Here is a 12,132-nt window from a genome sequence, read left to right as displayed (position 1 = left end):
TCTCCTTTAGTTTCACTGTGCGCTACTCAGGAGGGTTGCTACAAGAAGGCAGCAGGCATGTTGCCCCACTTGTCCTGTAGACACAAGGTTTAATATGACAGCTGTGTTGGGCAGGTTACAGCTTCATAGATAAAGTGGACAATTAGAGTTGCACCTTATTTTAAATCATTTGACTTTACAAAGGTGGATATAGAAGAGGGAGCAGAGTCTTTCCAGACCACGGTGTCCAATGAAGCATCGAATAGAGCTTCACTTAATGAAGAGGATAATCGTAGTGAGACTGCATCATCTGGCTATGCTTCAGTGCAAGGAACAGATGAGCCGACTCTAGAACATGCATCTTCAGAGCGTAAGTATTCAGTGATCCCTGTCTCAGTCAGTTTGTTATACAAATTCCATTAGCCCCTCATTGCACGTTCTCATACTGCAGGACAACTTCAATTTTGTTTTGGTATGGCTATTTAAATTGCCCCTACGCAGAAGCAGAGTGCATTCCGGCCAGTCAAATTCTAGTGAAGGCTAGTAGTCAAAGGTTATTGTTGTCTAGTAAAAAATCTTCCTAGAAAAAGAAGTCTGATAGGAATATAGGTCTTATGTGAGTATTGAAGAAGGCCCTTAACCAGTAAAACAAAAGGTGGGACTCCATTCTTGAGGTGGAAGTTGAAGTTAAGGGAAACACCAGTGGATTCAACTTTAACTTCTGCTTAGATCCATGCCCAAGGTGCCATCTCACCAAAGTCAGCTGGCCAGTATAACTGGCAGCGCTGGAAGTTTGTATAAGGGAAACCCATCTGCTCCCCTTCCTGAATTCTCTGTGCAGCAAAGGTTAAGAAACCATGCACTGAGTGGGATCCGAAATACTAGATGTGTATTAACACTGGGAAGGAGCTTGACAAGTTTTAGTATTAACATATATATATAACGTATATGAAAATCAGTTCATAGTCACAAAGTTTAATGGTGTTTGGTTAAGCCCAGGACTCTTATGAAGAAGAAAATCTTAATTTACCATTGGTGTCAATCAGGTTTCCTGCTTTCTAACATTTGTGCTGCATTAAGAGAGCTAGGAGAAAGTAGTCTTTTCTGATCCTATTGAGAAACAAGGTCAAAGAAAAGAGAATGTAAGTTTAACTTGTAAACTATGGATTCCAAGGAATTTCTTAGATTGGCCCACGTCTCACTGCCCTTGTAACATTTCCATGTCAAATATATAGCTTCTTCAGTATCACTAGATGAATCTACATTCTTGAAATTTTGCACTAGTTAGGGAAGACTTATGAAGAGTTAGTGTAATACAGGCAAGTCGCATCTTAGGCGCATTTAACATGCGCAAATTCAGCTTTGTGCGCTCAGCAAAAACGGGGGGGGGGGAAGAAAAACAACAATATAAAAACTGCATCTGTAGTGCGGGCGATTCTGCCCGCCATTGAACTCAATGAGTGTTTCACTATACGCGGTTTTCGCTTTTCGCGCTAACCGCGGAATGGAACCCCCGCGTAAGATGAGACTTGCCTGTACTCTAAATGATGCAGTGCTTGTCTGATGAATAGAAATGGTAAATATCGTAATGAATTTTAGATTTCCCAACTTGAATAGAAAACAACAAACGTGACTTTATAAATCTTTCAAAGGATATTTATAGACTCTTCTATAAATTAATAACATACTTTCTCCTTACAGAAATAAGCTGTCTTTAAACTAGAAAAGATATAGAAAATGTAGCGAAATTGCTCTGTACTTGTATCCTTTATGTGATTTGTAAGTTTAATCTTCCTATTAAATTCAACTTCCCAAATGGCTCAATATTTTGCTGTTGCTTTATCTGGGCTCTTCCCACCTGAAAAACTAATTTTTTTTTCAATGGACTCCAGAATAATGTTGAAAAAGGCAACAAGCAGAAAGCTTTTTTGCAGGTGTAATAGGAAATGGTTCAAATGAATAATTAGAAACAGAAACAATGGGAAAGCATGGTATTTGCTGCCACCTGTTGGGTATCTTGCCCTGGAAAATGCAGGTAGAATTGTTCAGACAAGAGCTAGTGTGCTCTGCTCAAACTAGATAAGTGGATCTTTTCTTTTATTCCAAATTCTTGAAGGCTACATTTTTACATCCTGCACAGCCAAACATTTGCCACTTCAGTGTATTTACATAAATGATTGAAATAGCTTAACTCTTACTTTCTTCTTGCCACTTAATATTTATTTGCATTTCCCCCCAGCTCTTTTATGCATTTATATTCCCTTTCTTTTGTTTTAAGTTTTAGTGTATTGTAGCTAGCGTGTGGCTACAATACCTGCTACTTTTTGTTAAGCTTCTCTTATCCAGGATCTACCACACAACTATAACCTGGCACTCTCCCCCATATTGGGTGTACTCAATGAGATGTTAACACAAAAGTAGTTGGCATTACCCTTTATTCCCAAAGGTGCCAACGGTGAGGTAGTGGGGAGAGGGCAACAAACTGCAGCCCAGAAGGGTCTGGACTTCATGTAGGGGTACAGAGCAACATTTCAGTTGCAACATGTTAGCGTATGGCAAGTAGGTGTGTGTATAGAGAGCGTGATGCTCCAGAGAGGACAAGTTAGTATATAGTTTAGGATAATTAAGTGAACCAAAAGCTATTTATTGATTGCTTTTTTCTTTTGTTTCATCCTAAAAGATGACAATCTGCATCTCGTAAACAATGAGTCCCACTCTCCAGCAGTGGAGGTCCTTCCTCACCTTGACAACCCAAGCTTTGAAGCAGATGAAACACGCGTTCAAGAAATCAAATCCTAAAAATCTGTCAGGCAATGTGGAATCTGAACCCTTTGCAGCAAACTGCCAATTGTGGTCGTTATGTACGTCAAACGGTATAACAAATGAACTACTCTGTAGCAGCAATGTTGCATTGGAAATATTGGGATGAAATGAAATTTTTTTTAATAGATCACAATTACATGGCTTGAAAACTTAACCTTCTTCTAATTTAAACCTTTTTATCTTCCGTATGGAATTTAGTGCAAGTATTCTTCAGATAAAACTCTCAAAGGAACGTATGAAGAAAACCATCTGATTTTAACATTGAACCAAACCTTCCTAACCCAGCCAGTCTTGTGCAGCGACATTTCCATTCAGTCTGTGAAAACACGCTGCTTTTTTTAAATATTGTACTAAGCGGATTCTCCTGTAGTAGCTGTCTCTGTTGGGAATTGTTTGATTTGGAGCTCATAGATTTAATATAAAGATCAATTTTGATCTGGTTGTAATAGAAATCCATCTGGACTTAATTGTTTTATGTAAAGCAATGATCATGTTAACTGTCACTGCACCAAATTAATAGGACAGAATTACAAACTAAATACTTATCAACCTTCCCCTGCCCCCCAAATATTTTTGTGGAATATTAAACCTATTTCAGATGAGGTAAAGGTTCTAATCCATCATATAATGCAACATATATTCGTAAACCTATTTGAAGGGTTTTAAATAACAGGTCAAGTCTGACTTGCACAATATTGTAAAGGGAACAATTCCAGAAGTGCTGTTTGTTTGTTTTAAATACCCTATTCACTTTCTCAAACTTCTAACTTGTGAATTAATGGACTTTTAAATGGAGTCTGAAGGCTATCCTATGGCTCAGGGGTTGTATAAATAGCTGCAACACCAGCAATGTTTGCTAGTCCACACTTTGTGGGAGTCTGAAATGCTGAAGACTGTCAACTGAGGGTGAAGGTCTACAAACACCGAATAGAACATGGTAAGGCAACAGGTTGTAAAGAATGCTACTGAATATGGGGGGGGGGGTGCATAGTTTAGCAAACTGGATAAAATTGCAATGACTCAACTGATGTCCTGTAAATGAAGCTATAAATTATTGCTGATAGTTTTCTAATATTTGGGGAGAGTGGAACACAAGGGTGCCTTAGTACAAAGTCTAGAGCCTCATCCACCAAAGTTAACTAAGTACATCTATAATGCACTTTATTTTTATTTTGTGTCTTTATTCTTTATTCTGTGGTTTTGTTCCTAATACTAATGCTAACAGAATTTAGTCTAAAGAACAGCAATAATGTACTACTGTTGAATCTCTTGGGAGAAAACAATGCATTTTCTTACTTCTGTGTAGTATGATTAAGAATGTTGTAAATATTTCATGATTTGTACTGAATTTCTTTGAATATGAAAATGTAAATAAAACTATATTCAAGTGGCCTGTCTGATACTTGTGTATGTTTGTACATAACCACTTTTATTACTAAATTCTTCTTCTGGGTGGACCATAACCAGATATTTCAATGTTTCTCATTCCTTTTTCCATCCACAATCCCAAAACTGTTTGGTTTTTTTCCCCCCCTCATGTCCATATCTGAGAAGAATGGTGTTTCAAAGACCAAAAAAATTACTAAATATCAGTTAGATAGTAATACACATAATAGGTAGTATGCAACACCCATAACATAATAGGTAATACTATTTTGACACGTTTACTGTTTGTACTGAAGTAGTGCTGAGGGCCTAAACCCATTATAAACCATTCTACAAGTACAGGAAATGATCATCTCTGCCCCAAACAGCTTCCAATTGAAGAGACAAACCACAACAGGTGCGTGGAACAAGCTGGAAGTTTTTGGGGTGGAGAAAGGGGGTTGGAGGTATGATATATTGCATAGGTTACCTGAATATCTAATTCATAGGCTATCTGTAACAATTCTCACAACAGCCTAGCAGATGTCTGTTTTCTGTATGCACCACAGCAGCGGAATTTTAAGAAAGGAGTTGATGGAGAATGAAGTAGCTTTAAGGATTTTTGACAAGCTTGCCTACAGAAGGGGTGGCATGGGAGAAAGAGGCAATCAAAGCTGGTATTTCAAGAGCAAAAACAAAGGTTGATGGGATAACCTAAAAAGGGGTCGGTAAAGCTCTAACTCCAGTTGTAGATGATATGCAAATGTAGCAGCTATTTTTAAGAACTGGTATGTTAACTTGGTGATTTGCATCCTTCATCAATATGTTTTAAATTGATATTGCACACCTTGAAATACAGTGGCAGAAGTATTACAAAATTCCATGTGGCTGTTCAATGGTACATATAATTTTAAGAACTATTGTACTTTTTTAAATAATTGAAAGTATTAAGATGATAAACACATCCAGTCAGTGTACGTGTCCATTAAGTAACTTTTGCAAGAATTACTAGATAATCTGCAAGCTCTAGAACAGTGGTTCTCAAACTTTTTTTTCGCGGACCACTTGAAAATTGCTGAGGGTCTCAGCAGACCACTTAATGATCTTTCCAAATGTTGTTTGTACTGTTCGCTACAAACTATTGTAAAGCGCTTTGGATAAAAACGCTATATATGAAAAAAATTGTTCTACAAATAAAAGCACACAACTCATAGTTTAAGATCAGTAGTCTTACCTTTCTAATGTGATGGATGTGCCCTCTCCCCTACCGCAGCAGCCCCTGAGTTGGGGCTGGGAAGGGGGGGTGTCTCTCCCCGGCAACCGCAGCCCTGGAGCTGGAGAAAGTCACCTCTTTCTCTCGCTGCCGCAGCCAGGCATGTCCCAAATTCCTCCCACGCCCCCCTCCCATCTATACCCTATTCCCCCCCAAGGCCACCACCTCACCTTACATATGCATCTTCTCCAGGGTCCAGGCACCTAATTAGTGGAGCCACGCCTGTGCGGCTCCACTAATTACATGGGTGGCCCTTCATTATCTCGTGTGCGGCTGCCCAGGCGCGCACCTTAGAGGGAACTATCTGTGGACCTCCTGAATGGAGCTCACAGACCACAGTTTGAGAACCACTGCTCTAGAAAGCACCATTCATCTTGTTTGCTCAACTTGTGAATGAAGTCGAGTGGAATCAGATTCTGCACACTGATCCACTCCGTCTCCACTAACTGTGCGTCTCCACTGGTAATGAAGGATTGGAATGTGACAAGCATAGAGAGCGGGCAGCCTGACGTGAATCAGTATTACGTGGATATTGGTCATGAGAGGGAGTTGTGCAAGCTGCAACAAATACAGCAAAGGATAATGACAGCTCTGCTATCCAAGGGCTCGGTCCTCCTCCCTGTTATGTCAGTAGCTAAACTTCCACTGGCTACAATTCAACAGAAGCAAGATCTGGTCCAAACTGACTAATCAAACTACAGGAAGTCTAGTTGATAGTAATGTATTTTACAATTCCTACTTCTGCTCCTGTCTCTTGTACCTGGGTTTCTCCATATGAACATAGAGTGCTAAAACCTATTTAACATTCTGCAGTTCTCTGAAGTGCAGTAGTTACATTTTTCTTTAATATTTCTGCTAGTAATGTAAAAGGCAGAGTCTGGATCATAGGGGTACATCGGTGGGGTACATATTCTGCTCTGCATTTCCCCGTTACTCAAACAGTACATGAAACTAATGTTGAATTGATTTTACTGAGATTGTAAACGCTCTGGGGTGTAGGGATGGTGTGCCTTACGTTTTGTAAAGTGCCTAGCATATGTAAGGCATGAGATTGGCAGGGGCAGGAGGAGAATGGACCAGTAGAAAGATTAAACATCATATGCATGTATACATGGTGGCTGGAAAATTTGTTACATTGAGAAACAGCATGTGGCCAGACTACTGTAATACATATGCACACAAGAGGGCAGAGTTAAACTTGTGTAAGCTTATTTCCCCCCCCCCCCCCTCAATATTTCCTCCCTTTGCTTAACAGGCTAGTTTTAATATCGCATTGACACATTTTGCGTGGGCTAAAAGTCCATTTGTAAAAACTCTAGCTCTGCACATTTCTTGTTAAATGCATGCACAATGTTTACATCCTTAAATATTTCCATATGCCCAACAATCCGCAAATCACTAGCTTGTGTATTTTGAGAAACAATGGTCTTTCTGTTTTCTTGCGCTTTGCCTGGAGTCCAGAGGAGCTCAACGAAAATGAGAAAAGGTTTAGAAAGCCTAACCTCGGAGGAAAGGTTAATAAAAAAAACAAAACCTGAACTTGTTTAGTCTTGAGCAAAGAAGTCCGAGGGAAAGGGAGTGGGGGCGGGAACCAATAACAGTCTTCATGTTAAGGTCAGTTATAAAGAGGATGGTGATAGTGTTCTCCATGTCCACTGAAAGTTGGACAAGAAATAATTTTCATAAATTGTAGCAATGGTGATTTAGTTAAGCTATTTGGGGGGGGGGGGACTTTCTAAGAATACTAACAGGCTTCCAAGGGAGGCAGTGGAATTTCCATCACTGGAGAGTTTTATGAACAGGTTAGACAAACACCTGTCAGGGATGGTCTAAGTATACGTGGTCCTCACACCGTGCAGGGGGGATGACTAGAGGATCTGTTGAGGGGGGGCCTTTCCAGCCCTCCATTCCTGTGATTCTAACACTACCAGCATCACAGTCCATGTATTTGTATTAATCATAAGGCTTTGCATTATTTCCTTTCTAGTTGGTCCTTAACTGACCTTACCTGTGACATTATGAAGTTGTGCAACTGTGATTTACACACCCTTATAAGTTTTGAACTGCCCACTTTGTATTTACATAAATATTCTTTGGCATTATGGAGGTATGTAATTTACAAGCAGTGATAGGAGTGGCCCTCTAGGCAAGCTAGAAATAGAAACTTGCCTGGGGCTAGGGTTGGTCCTTTGTTTATTAATAAAAATGGTTAACAATGTTTCTGAGGCTTGGTCCTCTGCTGCCAGAGAACAATAACTGACATATAATCCTAAAAAGCTGTGGGCTTCTGGCTTATTTTGCAGTTCATTGTACATAGTGCATGCTCCATTAAAATCTTTGCAAATACAGAGTACGGGGAATACTGTGGTACTTGCAAATGGTAATGGCATAAACTTTAATGACTACCATATAAGCATTGAGGTTACCACTGGGAAATCTGGATATCTCAATTTTTATTCTGCTCACCAAGAGAAACCAGAGCAGATTAGGTCCACTCATGCTCCTGTGGTTACCCTCCCTGAAGAAATTCTGCTCAAGAGGTTTCAGTCAGAGATGTTTGAGTTCTTTTCAAGAAATCATGCTGGAAAGATTTCTACTCAATAAGATCATGTGGCAAAATAGGGCAATGATGTGAACTGTCATGTGTGGGCTATTACCTTTCATAACCCAAGACTTTTCAGCAGTGAGATTTTGAGCACTGTATTGTTCCTAAAAGTCTGAAAGGATTTATTTATCATCTAAGGCAGAGGGTCTCAAACTGTGGTCCATGGACCACCAGTGGTCTGCAAGGTCTAAGGTGAGCGCCTGGGTGGCTGCACATGAGACATTGAAGGGCCACCCAGCTAATTAGTGGAGCCGTTCAGGCGTGGCTCCACTAATTAGGTGCCTGGACAAGACACTCATGTGAGGTGGTAGCCATGGGGGGAAAAGGGGGTAGGTGGGAGGGGGGAATTTGGGATATGCAGGGCTGCAGTGGCCAGAGAAAGAGGCAACTTTCCCCAGCTCCAGGACTGCAGCTCCCAGGAAGAGACCCCCCTCCTTCCCAGCCCCAGCTCGGGGGCTTCTTCGGTGGGGGAAAGGGGGCACATCCATCAAATTAGAAAGGCAAGACTACTGATATTAAAATAAGAGTTGTGTGCTTTTATTTGTAGAACAAAAAAACCTCTAATTATTAAAAAACCTCACTTCTTCAGATACTATCCTCTAGTGCATCCTGGCTGCTTATATAGTCCCAGCTCCTGGGGGTGGGGTGATGTTTACTTTCATCCAATTAGCCCCTCAGCTGTATCTCTACTCAGTTAATTAGCCGCCTCTGCCAACTGACTGTCATTCAATCAGGTCCAAATTAATGTATACTGTTGGGAATTTTAAAAACCAGGTGCACCAAGTCAGCTCCTGACTCAACACACTCCAGGAAATAGTCCATAATGTCCTCGAGGGCCTAATCATGCTCCATGAGATCCACAAATGCTTCAGACAGGTGACTGCTTTTCAGTGCCTCATGCCTAAAGTTACCTTCATGTGAAGCCATGCAGCTGGTCAGGGCAGGCCCACACTTGGTGGCACTGGCTAGGGCATGGGCCTGGCTATAGCAGTTGGAGGATGGATGGATTCAGCACATCCAGGTGTCCTCTCTCACCGCAGGGTTCCTATGAAAAGCGACCTACAACTTTCACCTGCCCTCCCCTGGTAGAAACCCCCAGGGAAAAGCAAACATGGCCTGGCCTAACCTCCCCCAGGACTGAATCGCTCCTAGGCTGTGTCCACACTGGAAACTGCGGTAGGATAACTTACTTTATATCGGTGTACATTTACATCCTACTGCTAATGTATGTGTGTATAAAACTACAACTGCAATATCTTCATTAGCATTTTACGTTATGTTAGTAACCCTGTATTGGCTAACCCATGACAAACTCACCTTTTTTTCCCTAGTGGTGACAGGCCTCCAAAGTGAAGCTACATCCTACAGGTCAATTAGCACCCCATTCCTAGGCACACCGGGGTAAATTGAGGCTGTTTTAGGGTTAAACCCAGTTGAAGCTCTGGGAATGGATTTCTCTTAAAGCATGTTTGCCTTGGAGTTTCTTACAGTGATGTAGCTACACTGCTATAGATGCCCTAGTGCAGTCCCCTATTGTAGACATGATGCACTAGTTTAAAAATACTTTACACCAGCACAGCTTACCCCAGTTCAAGCCCTTGATAAGAGTTAAACCTGATTTCTTCCCAAATTCTGCATCTACACTGATCCCCTGAGCTTCAGTCACCTGTGCTTGGACAAGCAGCTAGAGCTGGGCAAACACTGCCAAACATTTTCTGTGAATGTTTGGCTGAAGTTTGCTTTGACTGTGTTTGTGCTCACATATGCTCTAGGGACTGAGTTTACTGGCAGGAGTGTTCTTGGAAAAGATGACATTTAATAAGTCGCAAACTGGAGTATATGTGCCAAAACTGATTTCTGAATATGTAATAATGAATATTCACACTGAAAATTGGATTTGAAGAGTTACACTCATCAGATCAGAGAATGAAATCACATGCAGTACCATGTGACCTATACCACCAATCAGAACTGCTCACTAACAAACCACAGCCCAAGATTTCTTTGGTGAATAATTCTGAATAAACAATATGTGAGGGAAACTGAGTTGTTCACAGACAATTCACAGAGACAAAATTTGTCAGATAAATTATTTATTGTCACAAGCATGCGGGAAGCTCCTTCTTTTGTACCTATCATATATTAATCCTAAACAAAGAGACACTGCTCATGCATAGAACACACAACTGATGATGCATTACTGTTCCACCAACAAATTTCAGTGACTGGAGTGCCAATTCCATTTAAAACAAAACAAACAAATCTAAAACACCCAAGACAGTGTGATCTAGTGATTAGAGCAAGAAGTCAAGAGTCCAGTCCCACCTGTGATACAGTTTTTTGTGTGTGGAAAATCACTTATTCATTCTGTGCCTTGGTTTACCTGTCTGTAAGATGGGGAAAGTAGTATCTACCTACTCACAGAGATGTTGTGAGGCTTAATTAAATAATCTTACAGCTGGTCGAAAATATGTCACCATTTTTGTGACAGTTTTGTCCCGTCTTTAGCTGACATATGAAAATTAATTAACCAAAATTTCTAAATTAATTTTTACCAGCTCTATAGCTACTCAAAAAACAGGATGACATTTTCACAAAAATTCCGTTTTTTAATTGAAATGTTCATATATGGACTGACCTTTTAATTGGAATTCAAAATTTAAATGAAAAAAAGTATCAATTTAAAAAAAATGTGACCAGCCCTATTTAAAGTTTATAAAACACTTTGAGTGAAACCATGGCCCTGTTAAAGTCAAGAGAAGTTTTGCCATTGACTTTGATAAGGCCCAGATTTCACTATAATATCCCATCTCCTAGAACTGGAAGGGACCTTGAAAGGTCATCGAGTCCAGCCCCCTGCCTTCACTAGCAGGACCAAGTACTGATTTTGCCCCAGATCCCCAAGTGGCCCCCTCAAGGATTGAACTCACAACCCTGGGTTTAGCAGGCCAATGCTCAAACCACTGAGCTTCACTACTTGAGATCCTCAGGAGGAAGGTGTTAAATAAGTGTAAAGAACTGTTATTACTATTATGTAAACACATACATACACCCCTTTTGTTTGGAGTTTCTTTTCCTTTTTTTTATTTTTATTTTTCTAACTACTGTCCCTCCTCCCCCTTCTTCCTATCTGATCTATTGTCTTAGGTAGATCTGATATACTGACCTGCAGGTACAGCAATAAGGTCATCTTGATAGTGGTATGTATAAATCAGGCAGTGATATGATCATGTAAGCACATTACAAGTGTTACCATTCACATATGTAGTCTTCATTGCTGACACTCCCAGCTTTCTGTATATATTCAGAAAAAAAAGTAATAAAATTTGAATGACAGATTATGTGAATTATAAAGGGTTATTTCTGGGTCCCTTTGGCTATTAAATTTGAATTTTCAACCCTTCTCCAAAGAAACCTTTCTGCATGAGTTGGCCCACTTTTTAAATTAAGTGTAAACTACATTTAAAGAGAGGTCCAAACCACCCCCTACCCCTAAAAATCGATTGTTGCTGATATTGGTGTGCAATCTGTTATGATGCAGTCAGCCTCCTTCATAAAAGAAGGGAGGGGAGAGATTTTTCACTCTCATATCCCCCAAATAGTGACCCATATTAGTGTCTTTTTTTAAATACACTGTGCTGCAGTTTTAATGCACCTGGTGTGGGTAAGAATGCAAGGCTTTCACATGGTTGATGTTAAATATGCAAGGAGCAGCGAGGCCTAGTGTCTAGAGCACTGAACTAGGACTCAGGAGACATGGATTCTGTTCGTGGTTCTGCTAATAGCCTGCTGGGTGACCGTGGGAGAGTCACTTCCCTTCTCTGTGCCCCAGTTTCCCCATCTATACAATGGGGATACTGATACTGACCTCCTTTGTAAATTGCTATAAAATCATAGAAGATTAGGGTTGGAAGAGACCTCAGGAGGTCATCTAGTCCAACCCCCTGCTCAAAGCCAGACCAACCCCAACTAAATCATCCCAGCCAGGGCTTTGTCAATCCAGGCCTTAAAAACCTCTAAGGATGGAGATTCCACCACTTCCCTAGGTAACCCATTCCAGTGCTTCACCACCCTCCTAGTGAAATAG

The 12,132-nt window shown here is 40.6% G+C and overlaps 1 protein-coding gene across 2 annotated transcripts in view; it reads left to right on the top strand.

Moving 5' to 3' along the window:
- RNF128 (ring finger protein 128) overlaps positions 1 to 4,189 on the top strand; it is a 70,808-nt gene extending 66,619 nt beyond the window's left edge. For both annotated transcript variants that reach the window (XM_065410733.1, XM_065410732.1), the window contains exons 6-7: positions 184 to 349; positions 2,660 to 4,189. In XM_065410733.1, the coding sequence (XP_065266805.1) occupies positions 184 to 349; positions 2,660 to 2,778 (285 nt within the window). In that variant the 3' untranslated portion in view covers positions 2,779 to 4,189. The remainder of the gene's footprint in view (positions 1 to 183; positions 350 to 2,659) is intronic.
- The last annotated feature ends 7,943 nt before the right edge of the window (positions 4,190 to 12,132 follow it).

The sequence above is a fragment of the Emys orbicularis genome, chromosome 9 (genome assembly GCF_028017835.1).
Source record: "Emys orbicularis isolate rEmyOrb1 chromosome 9, rEmyOrb1.hap1, whole genome shotgun sequence".
Taxonomy (NCBI): domain Eukaryota; kingdom Metazoa; phylum Chordata; order Testudines; family Emydidae; genus Emys; species Emys orbicularis.
The sequence above is the reverse complement of the archived record's forward strand: the minus strand, read 5'-3'. Positions and strand labels throughout refer to the sequence as shown.